Raw genomic sequence first — 15,379 nt, 5'->3', positions numbered from 1 at the left:
GGAGACGGGACTTGGATTGGGATTGGGATTGGGGCTGGATCTGTTGACTGCGGACTGGACTGGATGGATGGATGGAGGGATCTCGAGGAGCGGGTTGCGATTGCGGCGGCGATGACGGGCGAAAAAACTAAATGAAATTTCATTTAGGTGGTCGCCAACGGCTGCGGACCATCTGCTTGTGTGAATGCTTGATTGTTGAAGTGCCACTCGATGGGGCGAGGGCGCACGCTACTCGCAGGGATCACACTGCCAGAAATGGGGATCAAATGGTTACGAAATAAACATGTTTTACATTACACTCTATTCAATAGAGTCCCTTAGTTCAACTCGTCCTCTAGGATTCATTTAATTTGATGAATGGATTACTGAAAATTTATTTTAAAATTTTTCAGATTTTAATTAGGATTTACTATTGTCAATTTAAAAAAAGTTCTTAAAACATATTTATGCAACTTAAACTTTGCCAGAAACCATTGACTGTTGATTGTTAACGTAAAATATCTCAGTGCAGTGAAGTTTCTTTGGTTGGGATTGAGTGCACGCATTTTCAGCATAAAATGGACAACAAACATACGTAATTTCTCACCGTGCAGCGATCGGTATCCAGATATTATTTACTTAGTAAATTATTCCTGTTCGATTGTTTGCGTTTGCTCTGGATCTCTGGCATGAGGGCACTCGAACGTCATCGTCAGCAGCGTTTCATTCATGATTCGCCTTTCACAAATCGGAGGAACACATATGCACGAGTGTTCGGCGCATTGTGCACTTTGCATTCGAACAGACAAATAAATACAAAGGCAGTTCTGATCAGCTTAGTGAGACATCTCATTACCGCCAGGTGATTCTGCTGAACCATACCGTTTCGCATCCACATTTCTGGATCCCATCCTCTTTCCATCCCAACCCAAACCATGCCATCCCATCCCATTCGGGAATCATTTCTGGTAATTGCTTTTTAACTCGACTCTCAGCTTTCAGCTTTCATCTTTCAGCTTCCAATTGCAATCCTGCAGCGCCGGGAGCCACTCAATCCGTGGGCTTTGATGCAATTTGGCTTCTGTGCAGGCCACTCTGCCAGTCTGCCACTTGGAGGAGCCTGTTCTGCAGCGTTCTGTTCTGCGAGCTGTTAGCTGTGATCTGTGTGGCTCCCCGATCACGCCATGTGTAGTTTAGTTGCAGTTTCGATTCACATCGGATTGCCTTGCCCAGGCAGCACATCAATCATCCATCACGCACCAAATCCCGGGAGACAACGACCCAAACTGGCAGAACAAACCTGAATGGCAAACGGCCCATGCCACGCATGCGATTTGTATACATATAGCCAAGGTCCAGGTTGGATCGCAATGGATGCAATTTGGCCACTTCGCTGCACATTTGGCCAGATTAAAATTCCTCTCAAATAGTTATACGCCACTAACCTCATTTAATATGCAGGCTTTTACTTATTAAGATCTTTATCCATTAGGATCCTCGTTAGGATATCTCACATTGAAATAAAAGATTTAGTTTGGCTAAATCTCACTTTAAGACTTAAATTATGATTTAATAAGTTAATGTTTAAAAATTGAGTATAAAAAGCAACTTATCAGTTTAAAAACGGAAGTCTAGGAGAGAAGTCACAGGACGGAAGCTATATATTGCTTTTATGGTGCTAAATATATTTAATAATATATTTATATATATTTTATGTATGTTCCAATAACATAAAGGGTGGTTAAACTATTTCTTTGGTAGCAAAAATAAATAATCAGAAATAGAGTGCTTAATATCAGGTTTACTTCACTTAAATAGTTTAACAATTCTCCTTGTTTAGCCAACATAATTTAGTATTGAATAAATTTTAAGGTATTTTGTTGTTGTTCTGTTATGTTAAATTTTATGAAACAATGGTGGTGTATTAGATAATTTATATCTGTATATAGTTGTATTTTCTTAAAGCTAGAGTGGTATACCAAAGAACAAGCATGCGGCCATTTAAGTTATCTGTATAATTGTATAATTCTTAAATAAAAAAAATCTTTTCTTTTTCTTAAGTAAATATACCTCGGTTTCAATATATTATAACTAAAATTCTTATTTTTAAGATTTCTTTTGTGCTCTAATTTTTTGAGACTGTATATATGCGTATCGGAAAACGTAGCTCATTTGTGTGTACATGCATAGATTGATATGATAATAAAGAATTGGTATTTGAAAGTGCCTACTTATTGGGGCCATGGTCTCTGGCTCTAAGTAACGAAAAATTGAGTTCATTACTCAACGGAGAACATTAAGAACTAAATGTACCTAAGTGATACGATTAAAGCTGTACCGCGAATTCAATCAATTAGAATGGTGCATTAGGCGAGAAATGCACCTAAAGGTTGATTTCCAACGCGCTGTATCCTAAGTATGTAAGTAAGTAAGTTTGTGGTAAAAATAAAAGGGTTCCCCAACTCTTCTTCTTCTACTTCTTGCTCTGGTTCTTCTTCTTGCCACTTCCCCAAGGCGTTCCCTCTCTCTGTCACACTCACTCCACTTCAATCGCCTTCTCTTCTTCTTGCCACTGTTTATACTCAGCGCCTTACCAACAACAACTAGTTTATAATTGTTTGATTTGTGTGCGCGCATAGTGTACATATGGTTGTCCCGCTCTCGCACAGCAGAGCGAGAGAGCAAGAGTTTGCCTCAACGGGCGCCATTATGAAAGTACGGTACTCGCAAACCGGTTGGGCGTTTCGAAAAGCACTCAAAAATTGAGAGAAACGGTTTGAGTGGAGCGGTGTGACCCGGGTGACCAGGTGAAATTCAAGCGCTCATTGTGCTGAGAGCAGCTTTCGCGTGAACAACGTTTCAACGGAGCGCAGCGTTCGCAAGAAATTCAATAAAAAGATATTCTACAATAAAATTCAATAAAAAAAAGACGAAGAGACACGCAGGAGCGTTTTCTAACTGTTTCTGTCGGGATCGACTTTTGTGCATCTGTGTGCGCGTTTCTGTGTGTGTGTGAGAGTGAGCGGCACGCTATGAATCCAATTGACCGCATTGCGTTTCCATTTCCGTTTCCGGTTGCATTCGCTATAATCGATACCTCTGCCTTGGATGTGCGACATTAGTGACTGTGATTGTGACTGCACTGTGTGACTTCCACTTGCTGGAACCGTTATACGCAAACAAAATTTATAACAAAAATATATAATAACAATAAATAATAAAGAGAATTGGAAAGAGCGATTCTTAGACATGTTGATTGAGCCGACTTTAAACCGTGACCTTGGCTCGCTTACTGTCGCTAATTCTGGCCTCTCGGCCGCGCACTGGAAAATGGAGCCCCATCCCCAACGCATCACATCGCTGGCCCCTCACGCTTCCAGTGGTAAGTGCCCCAAAGCCCCAAAGATTAGCCAGTTGGAAATAAGCCGACGGCAAAGCCAAGCTTGGGGATTAAAAATGGAAAACCAAGATATCTTCCTCAAAGAAATCAGATGCTAGGTGAAAGGTTTAACAATTCATTTAATAGAAATTGCAGTATGTCTGAATGAGCATTTCAACAAGCTAGTTCTAGTTTTTCGCAATAAAACGAACAATCTTTTACGGAAATTATGTAGAAATAAGTTGCACAAGTTTTTCGGTTACAACATAAAAAGAAATCCAAAACTGGGTCAAAGGTGTTATATGCATGTTAGCTGTCAGCAAATCCATTAATTTTGTGTCAATTTTTGAGTAACTATGTACATATTGTTTAAACTAGTGAGTTTAAAAGTGTTGAAGTACATACATAAGTATATGGTACGTAATTACGAATTATGTAAGCCAAGGAAAGAAAATTACAATTATATCATACAAATGTGTAAATTATTGAGCAGCAGAGTAATGAAGTGTAATCCTTATAAAACATTTAAAATGTGTTAAGTGTGTACTGAGTTAAGTCAAAAGAAATGTTTTATGTTAATCCGAGTTAAATCTTATGCTATAACATAACAAAACACAAATCGTTACGCATGTCACAATAGCAAGTGCGTGGCTCATTTGGCAGTTCCATTTCCTTGCTTTTCACCTTTCAATAGACCAAAGTAAACAAAACTGGTTCTCATTTGATGGGCGGCACAATTGATTATGGGCCCATATATACATATAGTCAGTTAGGCACGACTGGAGGTGCGCGTATTTTAAAAATATTTACTTGGCAAACAACAAAAGTGAAACGCGCATTTAAAACGCTAATTGACAATTTGAGCGACGAGTTGCCCAAGCCGAATGATATATGTAGGTTTTTTAAGCGAAGGTAAATATAATATTCTGTCGAATTAACGTAATACACAGTTGTTTTTCCTCTTTTTTTTTTATTTTTTTGCTCTTACCCAGCTGAGTACATATTTTAATTTTCGCCTTTTGTACTAAAAGATCGTTGTCGTTTCAATTAGCTTGATAAATCTGCTCGTGCCTGGAAGATTCGTTTGCGTGTCGCCACCATTTTGGCTTAGACATTCGCTGTGGGGAATAGAAAGGCTAATACTCGTAGGAGCCATCAGTCATTTCGGTTCAGTCAACACAATTAACGCTTAATTTATCATAATTAACCATTGTGGCCGCGACAGCTAAAGCCACAATATACTCGCAATAACAATACCCAATTATCATTCAATTGCAGTAGCGGCGGCATCCGTGGCAGCAGCAGCAGCAGCAGCGGCGGCGGCGGCAGCAGCGGCGGCCGGAGCGGGATCGGGAGCGGTATCCGGTGGCGGAGGGGCCACATCCACATCACCCACATCTGTGCAAATACCACCCGGCTTTGGCGGCGGCGGCGTTGGTGGCTCCACTGGCGGCATTCCGCCGGGCGCAGGTGGAGCCACGGGGAGCACCTTGAACACACTGATGTCGCAGCATCGCCTCCTGGAATTCTCACGTTTCGGTGGACTGCGTGGCTACGATATCGCCCAGCACATGTTAACCCAGCAGGGAGCTGTCTCCAAGTTGCTAGGTGAGCCCTTTGGAAAGGGAAAGGGACTTGCAAGGGACGACCCCTCAGTTCTTTGATCAGATAACTAATGGGTACTTTGTTTTCGATTTGTTTGCTAATTTTTATGATAAACATGTTATTATCCTGCGAGTTTCCTCATCCTCATCCCTCGTGTGCGCAGCCGTGTAATTTGGCCACTTAAAATTGCATAAACTCCTGGCTGGCGGTGGCCAAAACGCGGCTGGCTCTTTAATCAAAATGCGGCTTATTCACGGGCGGGTACTCCTTAGTTGTTGTGGTTGTACTGGTGGTTGGTGCGTGCTGTCCTCGCACTGAGAAAAAATATGTTTAATACAAATAGGGAACAGAAGTATGCAGCACTTTGAATGTATCAAATAAAGTAATGAGTGCCATTGAAACTTAATTTATGAATGTAAACAGTTTTGTTAACTTCTTGAGTTCTTTACCACTCTCGCCAGAAATATGACTTAAAGTATTTAAAATCTTTAAGTGTTTCAATTCTTGAGAGCTTAACTTTCGCTAATGATGTGGGGTTGAGTTTTAAGCTTTTAGAAGAGAAATTGTGTAAGACATCTTAAACAGATTAAGCTTTCTTATAACAACAAAATGCCTGTTAAAGGACTCTCCGTTTCTACCAGTGTATTTGCATAGGCATGTATTGTATTCCCATTCATATTTTCCATACCGCTACACTTTGATGAAACGAGCAGATAAAGATATTAGCAACCAGGGATAATCCTGGCTGCCAGCCAAAAACAGATGGATTGCCAAAACCAAAACATAGCAAAACTGACAAACCCATAAATCTATTGTCTCATAATTTAACTGGTATTCCGCTTCGATACTTGCAGGCTCACTGCGACCACCGGGCTTAATTGGTGGCTCAAAGCCCAAGGTGGCCACGCCGACGGTCGTCTCCAAGATCGAGCAGTACAAGCGCGAGAATCCGACGATCTTCGCCTGGGAGATACGCGAACGCCTGATCTCGGAGGGTGAGTGTTCCACATAATTGCAGCTAATCCGCGGACGCAGATTGAACGCTGATTGATCGGCGGTCGCTTTTAGCTTTTGATCTCGATCTCCGACTGCTCGGTAATTGCGTAAATCCCGCCTTGCAGGTGTCTGCACCAATGCCACCGCTCCCTCGGTGAGCAGCATCAATCGCATCCTGCGCAACCGGGCCGCCGAGCGGGTGGCCACCGAGTTTGCTCGCACCGCCGCCTACGGCCTCTACCCGCCACCCCCCCATCCGTACGGTAGCTTCACCTGGCATCCGGCCGGCAATGTGCCCGGCGGCCAGGGGGTCCCACCCCCGCCGCCTCCATCCGCCCTGTGGTCCGTCGCCGCTCCCACGCTCGCGAATCTGCCACCAAGCGCGGCAAGCGCTGTGCCCGTCTCCTCGTGCGGCTCCCTCAGTGCGGCACACTTGATGGGTGGCGGCGGAGCAGGTGGCACACCCACCAATCGGGCCATCTCGCCCGGCTCTGGCAGCCACGATACCTTGGAGTCAGCGGATGAGAACCGGCACATCGACTCCGACTACCTGGATGACGATGATGAGCCCAAGTTCAGGCGCAACAGGACCACCTTCAGTCCGGAGCAGTTGGAGGAGCTGGAGAAGGAGTTCGACAAGAGCCACTATCCTTGTGTGAGCACCAGGGAGCGGCTGTCCAGTCGCACCAGCTTGAGCGAGGCTAGAGTCCAGGTGAGTCCATCAATCTTAAGTTACTTAACTTTTTCATAGAACGTGATTTAAAGTGCATAATAAAGTAGTTGCCTAGTATTTGGTTTACATTTATAAAAAAATCATAATTGCTTGGAGTAACCTCTTCCAAAGACAGTTAACCATATCCTTTATTAATCCCATTTATTTGTGTCCATTCCAGGTGTGGTTCTCCAATCGGCGCGCTAAATGGCGTCGCCACCAGCGCATGAATCTCCTAAAGCGCCAGCGCTCCAGTCCCGCCAATCCGCTGCACTCGCAGCAGTCGAACGATGCGCCGGCCAGTTCGCCCACGCCCAGTAACCACAGCAGTGCCTCCACCTCCGCTCCAGTGGCTCCCGTGCCGCCTCCCCAGCAGCCCTTGCCCCTGTGCGGTGATCACTCGCCACAGGCGCCGCCGCCATCGGTGCTGTTGCATCCACTGCATGGTCCGCCTGGCGGCCACCATCACCATCATCCTCTGCACCTGCCCACGCATCCAGCTGCCCTCCAACTCCTCAGCCACTACCACCAACAGCAGCAGCAGCAGCAACAACAGCAGCATCAGCAGCAGCAGCAGCAACATCACCAACAACAGCAACTCTCACCCACTGGCTGCAATCCTGCGGCGAGTCACCTGTCCATGGGCGGGGAGCGGAGTGCCTTCAGGAGTCTGGTGAGCTCACCCTCGGCGGCTGCCTTCCTGGGATTGGCCAGGCAATATGCAGTGGCTGCCTCGCTAACGGTGGCCGAGGAGCAGCGCTCCAGATTGCACTACTCCACGGGTGGTTTGGGCAGCGGCGGTGGTGAGGGCACAGGACCCAGCACCAACAGCAACACCGCAAGCGGCACCACTCAATCTGGTGGCTCAACCATGACGGTGGACAACTCGTCATCGGACTCGGATGAGGAGATCAACGTGCACGACGATTCGGATGGTGAAATTGAGTCGTCGGCGGCAACGGCGGCAAAGGTGGCCCGCCTGTCATCCTCCGATGCGCCGGCCACGTTGCAATTCCTAAAGCATGACCGCTAGATGGATGGGCCACATGGGCCACATGGTCTAGATGGTCTAGATGGGCGGCGGCAAAGTCTAATTGAAAACCTGAGTTGTGCGCGCCTCTGTGATTGACAGTGACAACAAAAACAAAAACAAAAACAGCAACAGCAACTACTGATGCAATTGCAATTGCATTTGAAATTGCAGCTTGGTGGACTGAAACACGAGAAGCGACTACACACACAGTGGGCAAACAAATCGAAAAACCAAAGTTAAAATGCTGCTCACCTACTTGGCTGCGGTTCGGGGTCGCTAGAAAAAAATAAAAATAAAAAACAAAATAGAAAACAAAGTAAAAAAAAACAGAAAAATGAAGCAGAAAACAGCAGCAGCAGCAGCAACAACATAATGAGCGGCTCAAGATTAGCTGAAATTGTAACTAATACCACATGCGAACGAACACGCTTGTCCCACTTGAAATGCACATACATACCTATTGTATACCCTACAGTTATGCATAATTATACTATACTTGTTCATTCGCCGGCTGCCGACTTACCTCATCACCATTTAAGGCTATAGCATATGCAATATCTAACTATATGTAACTCTAACTCTAAATAGTCCTAGGCGAATCTATTTATGAATGCGTATTGTGTAAGGATTTGATTCATGAGTTGGTTGCGTTTGAACTGATACTCGTACTTTGTATAGACTAAGTGTTTTTGGCTCAAATCGCAATTGGGCAACCAACCTTCGCCGAGTGAGAAACCAATAAAAAGTGCAAGAATTAATCAAAAATCTCTTACTTTCTTTGAAAAAAAAAAATCCAAAAATATTACCAGGAAATCGGTTTGTATAGCCTTGCTTTGGTTTGACAACAAATTTATAAACAATTTATACGTTCGATTTCACGCATAATTAACCATTCAAACACACAGAGAAAAACACACACAAAACACGGCCGACGAGCATAAATAAGCATTTAACACTCGAAAGCTTCTTAAAACGTTATTAAATATTAATACAATCAATATTCATTGTGTGACCACCGAACGAAGACAGTAGAAAAGTCCAACGAAATCGAAATCTGATAGAAAAAAAAAGGAAGGAAAATAAAATCCAAAATACGCGCATAGAAATCGCTTAAATTTCGAACGTAATGGCCAATATGTCCAAATCTGGCTGATAACATCGACATTTTAATTATAACCAAATGAAGCCGCGCGCACAAACACAGTGGGGACAAGCTAAACGAGACGAGGAGATCGCAATGGGAATGGGATGGTATGGTATGGGTATGGTATAGTGTTTTGTATGGCATGGTATCATATGGTACTGCGCTGACCGATTAAAAATGCCGAGCCAACTAAGCACATAAATCAATGTAAATTATGGTGTTAACAAAAGGCGAGCTTGCAGGCTTGGATTGGATCCGATCGGATCGGATCGGATGGGATGGGATGGGATGGGATGGGATCGGTTTGGATCGTTGACTTTTGTAGGTTGGGAAACCGGGTGGATGCGCGTCTTTATTTCTGGCCTGGCCGAGATTTAAATGAGCTCCGGCCTCCTCGCTGCCCTCGCATCTGATAAGCGAAAGAGCGTGGAGTCGATACTTACAGCTCCGCTTCGATCTGAATCGGAATCGGAATAGGGATCGGGATTGGGGATCGGGGATCTCAGAGTTTTGGGCTCGGATGGGCATCGGGTGTCCACAAATTCAATTTGCTTGGGCTTTTATGAGCAAATGGCCCAGCCTCTCCAACTCCCTCCCCATCCATCTCATCCGAATCGACTTATTCTAATTTAGTGCGGAGCTGCTCGTGAGCATTCCTTTAATAAATTTAAATCACCTTCTATTGAAAATATTTTCACCTCGGGCCCATAAATTATACATTATACGATATTTATACAGTCTGCGCCACGGCTGTGCCCGCTTGAATATTTATTTTCGGCTTTCATTTGCCGTTGGCTTTGCGCCTGTGTTCAGTGATTTCGTTTAGTGTACTTAATTCTGATTTGACGTCCACGGGATTCCATCAACGTCCTTTTGTTTTTTTTTTTTTGGCTTTAAGGGATTCGAATGGAGGATTCCTTGGTTTGATGGAGCAGGGCAAAGTGGCGCTCGCATGAGCGCCATATAATCGCAGTCAAACATTTTTACGATGCAGCATCTCAAGCTCGTATATCCCAGCAACCCAGCAGCCGCGACGAGCTGATCAGTTGACCACTTGATGGGCCGAGGATCCTGCAGATTGTCCTGCAACTTTGTTGCCAAATGTTTGTGGCCCGCTGTTGGCTATGAGCAGTTTTTATTGTTTTGGGTTGGCGGAAATCGATGAACTTGACCAAGGCTCCACCGCCGGAATCTTAGCGCACAGATAAAGAAAATGATTAAAAATGCCGTATTTACATATGAAATAATATAAAGATAGTTTTAAATATAATTGATGGGAACTAGGCTTAAGTATGTGTGATTTTGTGATTGCAAACAGTTTTATTGGTGCCTATAGTAAATAACATATATATTTATATATTTTAAAATATTTTGCATATTTTTTTTCAAGTGCAAGTGAGTCTTTTGGGCCTCCACTGGCAAGGAGCCGGTGATAAATCTGTTGGCGAGCCGGCGCACCATCGCCATTGCATACTTCTAAATGGACCATAAACGTGCGAAGTCGCAACACCAGCAATAACTAAAGTTAGTTACGTTTACTAATATGACAACAATGTTGTTCCACCATCGCAGCCCTCAGATGTAAATGCGAGCTAACCAGTGCCAGGCGAATATCATTCCCAGGTTGTGAATGTGAATGTGAATGTAAATGGGTATGGGTATGGGTATGGGGTATGGGAATGGGTGTCGTTATTCCGCCATTACGTTTACGGCTTACAAAAACAAATACCTCAAATGAAGGGCTCTCGCTGGGCCCCGAAAGTCGCCTCCCCGGCAATCAAACACGCAAAAGCAATTAAGTCGCACGGGCCGAAAAGTTGTAGAATCTGCAATTACATATCCCATGGTTTTCATATGGTCACGAACTAAGGGTTCTAAATACATAAATAGAGAAAGGGTAGGAAATTTGGTTTGGAGTCAACTAAAGCGAATGCTAATCAATAATAATTTGTCACAAGATCACCTTTGAAGTATTTGTTTTAATTTGTAGACCTAAATTGATTTCCAGGTATCTACAGTCAAAAATTGTTAAAGTGGTTTTTGAAGCAGAACAACTTAAAATTAATCCCTTTAATCCCTTGTGCAATCATTACTTTCATTAATATTGCAAGTCCTGCAGACAAACTTATTATGATATAAGTAAATCAAAAGTAACTTTATTCTATTAACATCGCTTAAAACTAATTGAGTTAATATATATAGAGGAAAGTATATCCAAAGACATGCCTGTGAAACATGGGATATTGAAACGCGTGAGAGTGTCGCCGTCCAGTCGACTGATTTATGCCCAAACTTAAATGGCCACAATGGCGATTCAGATGACCCGACCCAGGTAATCCCCCCAGATCCCCCCACAGATCCCCCAATCCAAAGGTTCCACGTCAGAGCCGCTGTTAATGAGCCGAGCGATTAAAAAATGTGCATTTGTGTTTGTCCGCTCCTTAAATGAGCTCGAGCTTTTAACGCGCAGCCCTAGGAGTTTGGATGGGATCTTGGTGACTTATAGAGGGGGTATACGAGGCGAGGGGACAGAGTGATTTTGTCTCGTTGTCATCTCATTTGGAATTGGGCGATAAGACAAATTTGTTTTCTTTGTTTATAACTTTATGCAGATACAGGTTTCGGTTTCGGTTTCGGATGCGGATTCGGATTCGGATGCGCTGCTCCAGCGACGAGCATCGTTGACTTTTTCCAACAAACCCAGTGTACCCAAATACCCAGTAGAGTATCCCAACTTCGCCGGCAGCTAATTGAATTGGTATACTCGTATGTGTATATACATATATGTTTAATCTTTGTCGCCTCGCAAGTCGAAGTCTCCAGTCTGGTATGCTGAACATTGATTTGAATTTTGAATTCAAATGTCTCCGTTTTTTGTGGCTCTTTATGGGGTTTTATTTCATTTTGGCTGCGGCGGCAGCTGCCGGTGACATCTTCATTAACGAGGAGTGTGATCAAAAGAGTAATGAGGTGTTGATAGTGCCCCAAAAGCGAGTGGGGCTTTATGCATTCCCCCGTGAATTAATTAGGAACAATGCCACTAGCTCAGCACGCTCACTCTGCAGAAGTTGTTCTAGTATGCCCCCATCGGTAATTGGTGGCCTCTTGTTCCTCGGATCGTTTCTGCTCTTTGATGTCTTTTCACTTCTTTCGATGTTATTTTCAAATTATTTACTGTGATCCTAAGTCTGGCTGTGGCTCTGATTCCGATTCTTGTTCGTGCTCAAGCTGAAAACCGAACCCGTATTCAACGCAGCTGGGGCCTTTGTTATGCCTGAGCAATTTGCATATGATAAATCTGCTTCCATATTTTGTTAAATTGCTGTGCGGGTTTTCTCTTATTGGCCTGGCCTAACCCGAGTTGGCCTGGCCAAAAGCAAAACCATTGGCGCGTGGTAAATTGGTTGTATTGTAAGGCATCTAATTAGCGGCCGGCTACCGAATTATGACCAATTATAACTATTGATTGATTGTGGGCTATAATCACGGGTCTCCCCAACTCCCGTTGCTGCGGATTTCGGATTCTCAAAGCATTTCATTCTTTCGCATTGTTGTGAAAGTTTATTTGGGAACAAAAAATGTCAAAAGGTTAAGAGCCCCACACTCAGCAAGAAACATATATATATCTTTGAAATGGTAGAGAACTATTGGTTATCTATGGCTATTATCTATTTTAGGAATAATTTATTTTAATAGTATATATTATTTGAGAAATGCTTTGCTTATTAATATTTACTATTGGTACCTTGTTCCCATAGTTAATGAATTTAATAATAACATTTAAAAAGTCTAATACATTTGGAGAGATTGGTTAGGAACCCAGAAATTCGTTAATATTAACTTCGAGTCGCTAATTTATATGCGTATAAATCTTACTTTTTTGTTTCTTTGTTTCTGAGTGAAACACTAAATATTTAATTAAGTATGTTTTGAGTGCAGGGTCAGTGTTTTGCCATAAAATAGAACACTTCTTGGGCAACTGGCCAGCCAAACAATATCTAATTAAAGGCGGTAATCGCCTGCAGTCGAACCACTTAGTCCGCGCATAAATCTCGCCAGTCTAAAGTTGCCCAGCGCCCAAAAGAAGTGGCTGCCACAATTAACCGAGACTTATGACGCTGCACCTGATTAAGATGCAGTCGCGTCCCGTCCTGGCCATCCAAAAGATCTCTAAACTACGCCTATTGTTCGGCACAGAGAGATGCTACGAAATGCCGACTACTACTTACAAAAATGTTAAACGGCTTCTCGGCCAAGATTTATGGCCTGTCCCAAAATCACAGAAGACCCGTTGCTGCCGACCGAGAAATCGATCGAGCAGCAGTCCCCTTTCCCCTGTCCCCCCATCCCCAATCCCTTCCAGCTTTATGTGTTGATGCGGATCGGCGGATCGCATTCCGGCGAATCACCCATAAACGAAGTCACCGTCTGGTGTTCGCATTAACCCCGGCATTAACGTATTAATGCGCCTACATCGCCCACTAATTGAGCCACACCAGCCACACCAGTCACACCGACCTGGCTGATAAGTTGGATAAGTTGGCTCCGATCTGGGAATATATATACATATATATGTATATCCATTTAAGCGCGGCACTAGCTGCCACATAATGCAAACAATATGTCTCTATAGGATTTCAGTGGCTTCATTGATTCTTATCACCCTATAAAATACATTTCGTTTGATTATTTGTATTTCTCTCGCTGTTTATAAGCCTTCTTCAGTTGTGCACGGCAAGAAAAATCAAATGCAAATCAAAGTTGGTGTTCATAAATTATTAACATTTAGTTCTAGCGATCATATCAGAATATTTATTATTGACTGCAGATACTAGTAAAAACATTATTTTCCAAACAATAATTACACATTTGTTTTCAAGAAAAGAGGTATCTATGTAAGTTTTAAAAGTCATTGATAATACTTTTATTATCCCTATAATTCACTTAGTTGATCATGATGATCTGAAAACAAGTAAATACATTTTATTAATTAAAAAATAATGTAACAATTATTTCTTTCAGTGATTCCGCCGGGATGTTGTCGTTGTGGTTGTCGTTTTTATGCCGCTTGTGTTGTTGTCACCATTGTGGCTCATCGCCGGCTTTTGTGCGCCAACATTTTATTTTCATTCAACATAGATGGCTGCTTTTTATTTGAACTCGATTTCGGATCGCATCGGATCGGTTGGGATCGCTTGCTTGCTGCTTCAGTTCAGAACGGGTCGACATCGGCATCGAGTTCAAGTTTGATCGCGAGTGCCGCGGTCTCCATGCCCATAGAGCGATTCAGAGTGTAATTTATGTCTTTATTTAGTAAAGATTTCGTTTCCTAATTTATTGTGATATCTCTTTGGACAACGGCAGCAGAAGCCTCCACAGTTCCAAGCCCATCCGCTCCTCCTCCTCCATCCAACGTTGTTTTTCCTTTTGTTTTTGCTTTTGTTTTGGTTTTGCCCTCTTGTCGACACCTTGGCCAGGCCAGCTCTTCCTCTTGCTCCCATTTGGGCCCGGCTTAGAGATTGTGGCCATGCGATGATGTTGTTTGTGCTCACCTCTTTGACCGCTCGTTCGTTCCCGTGATTCCCTTGACAGTTTTCGACTCGCCGTTGACCATCATCATCACCTGTGGCTACTCCTGCTTCTGTCAGGCCCTTTCTCGTGGCTCCCACTCCTCTCCAGTCCCATTTCCCAGTCCCCAGTCCCCAGTCCCCAGTTCCAGATTCAGTTCCCATTAGGAGCGTGAAGTGATCCCAATTTATCTGCTATCTGCTGATAATGCTCACCGAACAAAGTGAATTAAATTGAATTTGAAAATAGCCGCAAATGAGTCGAACAAGCGAGTGGGATGGCTGAAAGATTCAAAATTCTTTAGAGTTCTTTAGAGTTTCTAACTCTGATAGTTAACCCTAATGTGCCCATTTGAAACAGCTTGTTAGTTTCGGAACCTCCTTTGGTTTTTTACTTAAGCTATCTTCATTGTTTTTGTATTATTATGATTGAAATGTAAACTCGTTTAAGAGTTCAACCTATAAATTTAAACTAAATGCATTCTTTTTCTTATGAGTTAACTTTATTTAACTTGTATTAAATCGATACATATAAACAGTTTTTAAATTGTTTTTAAATCTATTAATTTTTTGCGAAATCTTATCTATTTTCTTTTTTTAAGTGCTTAATATTTGGCTTCGATTTTACTTTATAGTGAAATAATCACTTCAAGATCATAAGCATTCTGTTTCAAACCATGACTATGAATTCCTTGCTGGACATATCCGAATGGAACTGCTGTGTGAAGTCCTTTATTTATGTCCTCATAATTTATAGATTTTTTATTGCCCAGCCAGTGACGTCAGCGCTAAGAGTTAACCCGAATGAGATTGGCCGCGGGCCAATCGAAGAAGACATCTTCATTAGGAGCGGAGAAATGCGGCGCGTCCGGATTGAGGAGATTCGCAGTGGTCCTTGGAGCCGGGCGACAAGTGCTTTTCCTTGTACCGAATGTCTGCTGGGCTAATTGGATTACTCTTGGCC

At 43.2% G+C, this 15,379-nt stretch overlaps 2 protein-coding genes across 2 annotated transcripts; both read left to right on the top strand.

Annotated features, from left to right (window-relative positions):
• The first annotated feature begins 1,149 nt into the window (after positions 1–1,149).
• LOC6533886 lies at positions 1,150–1,433 on the top strand. The gene is given in 3 exon segments (XM_039373847.1): positions 1,150–1,260; positions 1,263–1,327; positions 1,329–1,433. Coding segments are annotated over 3 exon segments (267 nt in total). The 5' UTR covers positions 1,150–1,163.
• A 1,376-nt stretch (positions 1,434–2,809) lies between these two features.
• Positions 2,810–8,469, top strand: LOC6533885 (homeobox protein Hmx). Its single transcript, XM_002094549.3, has 5 exons — positions 2,810–3,361; positions 4,637–4,966; positions 5,818–5,958; positions 6,085–6,671; positions 6,853–8,469. Exons 1-5 carry the CDS (start codon positions 3,229–3,231, stop codon positions 7,702–7,704), a joined length of 2,043 nt encoding a protein of 680 aa, XP_002094585.1. The 5' UTR covers positions 2,810–3,228; the 3' UTR covers positions 7,705–8,469.
• Positions 8,470–15,379: the final 6,910 nt, after the last annotated feature.

Source organism: Drosophila yakuba, chromosome 3L, assembly GCF_016746365.2.
Source record: "Drosophila yakuba strain Tai18E2 chromosome 3L, Prin_Dyak_Tai18E2_2.1, whole genome shotgun sequence".
Taxonomy (NCBI): Eukaryota; Metazoa; Arthropoda; class Insecta; order Diptera; family Drosophilidae; genus Drosophila; species Drosophila yakuba.
The sequence above is the reverse complement of the archived record's forward strand: the minus strand, read 5'-3'. Positions and strand labels throughout refer to the sequence as shown.

Excerpts from the sequence above, each read along its gene's own strand:
- LOC6533885 (XM_002094549.3), top strand. The coding sequence starts at position 3,229 with ATGTTGATTGAGCCGACTTTAAACCGTGACCTTGGCTCGCTTACTGTC. Across the intron at positions 3,362-4,636 it reads GGCCCCTCACGCTTCCAGTG|TAGCGGCGGCATCCGTGGCA; the intron begins GTAAGTGCCCCA and ends ATTCAATTGCAG. Across the intron at positions 6,672-6,852 it reads TGAGCGAGGCTAGAGTCCAG|GTGTGGTTCTCCAATCGGCG; the intron begins GTGAGTCCATCA and ends TGTCCATTCCAG.